This window comes from Dipodomys ordii, unplaced genomic scaffold, assembly GCF_000151885.1.
Source record: "Dipodomys ordii isolate 6190 unplaced genomic scaffold, Dord_2.0 Scaffold8, whole genome shotgun sequence".
NCBI lineage: Eukaryota > Metazoa > Chordata > Mammalia > Rodentia > Heteromyidae > Dipodomys > Dipodomys ordii.
In genome coordinates this window covers 18,661,456-18,662,574 of record NW_012267224.1, presented here as the reverse complement: position 1 = coordinate 18,662,574, position 1,119 = coordinate 18,661,456, and the positions used below count along the sequence as shown (strand labels likewise).

The window sequence follows — 1,119 nt, the reverse complement described above, 5'->3', positions numbered from 1 at the left end:
AAAGAATGAACCTTAACTTGTTGAAATGAAACTTGTTGATAGGATATATTGTTGGGACCTATGGAACTGTCACACTGAACCACCCCCTCCCCTATGTATAACTAATGCATGCTAATACAAAACAAATCTTTTGGCTGGGAATGGGGCTTAGTGGTAGAGTGCTTGCCTATCAGGCATGAAGCCCTGGGTTCGATTCCTCAGTACCACATACACAGAAAAAGCCAGAAGTGGTGCTGTGGCTCCATAGAGCACGAGCCTTGAGCACAGAGAAGCTCAAGGACAGTGCTGGAGCTGTGAGCTTAATTAAGCCCCAGGAGTGGCTTAAGTAAATAAAAATCTCCAAATAATAAATGCAGTCTAAGCACAGTTGTCCCTTTCGTTTCAGGTCATAGACATGAACGATTACCAGAGGAGGAGGTTTGCTTCCCGGATCATAGACTGTTTGTTCAATACAGTGACTGATAAGAAGATAGCTATTTTGGGGTTTGCATTCAAAAAGGACACTGGTGATACGAGGTATCAGTTCTTTAACACAGTTCAAACCTTGTTAGAGCATTATCTCTTATCCTGGCCAGGTGTGGATGCATCTGTAGAAATGCATGTGACTTCTGTACATATTGGCACTGAGTGGGGTGTGTTTAATGTAAAGCAATCGAAATGATAGTAAGAGCTGAACACTAGTGGCTCACGCCTATAAGCCTAATGTTAGGGGACTGAGATCTGAGGATCACAGTTCAAAACCAGCTGGGAAAGTCCTTGAGACTGTTAACAATTAACCACCAAAAGAAGTCAACAGTAGAACTGTGGTTCAAGTGGGCAAGTGCTACCCTTGAGCACAGAAAAGCTCAGGATCAGTGCCCAAGCCTGGAGTTTAAGTCCCAGGACAGGCTCCAAAAAAAGAAAAGAAATGATAGTAAGAAAAAAAATTAGAGGGCTGGGAAGGTGGCTCAGTGGTAGAGCGCTTGCCTTGCATGGCTGAGGCCTGAGTTCGATTCCTCAGCACCACATAAGCAAAAAAGGAAAAAGCCGGAAGTGGCGCTGTGGCTCAAGTGGTAGAGCGCTAGCCTTGAGCTGAAGAGCTGAGGGACAGCACCCAGGCCCAGAGTTTAGGCCCCACGA

General features: G+C 45.3%; 1 protein-coding gene across 1 annotated transcript in view; it reads left to right on the top strand.

Annotated features, from left to right (window-relative positions):
• Ugdh (UDP-glucose 6-dehydrogenase) overlaps positions 1-1,119 on the top strand; it is a 55,314-nt gene that overhangs the window by 33,184 nt on the left and 21,011 nt on the right. The window contains exon 8 of the mRNA XM_013008906.1: positions 386-516. Coding sequence (XP_012864360.1) covers positions 386-516 — 131 coding nt within the window. The remainder of the gene's footprint in view (positions 1-385; positions 517-1,119) is intronic.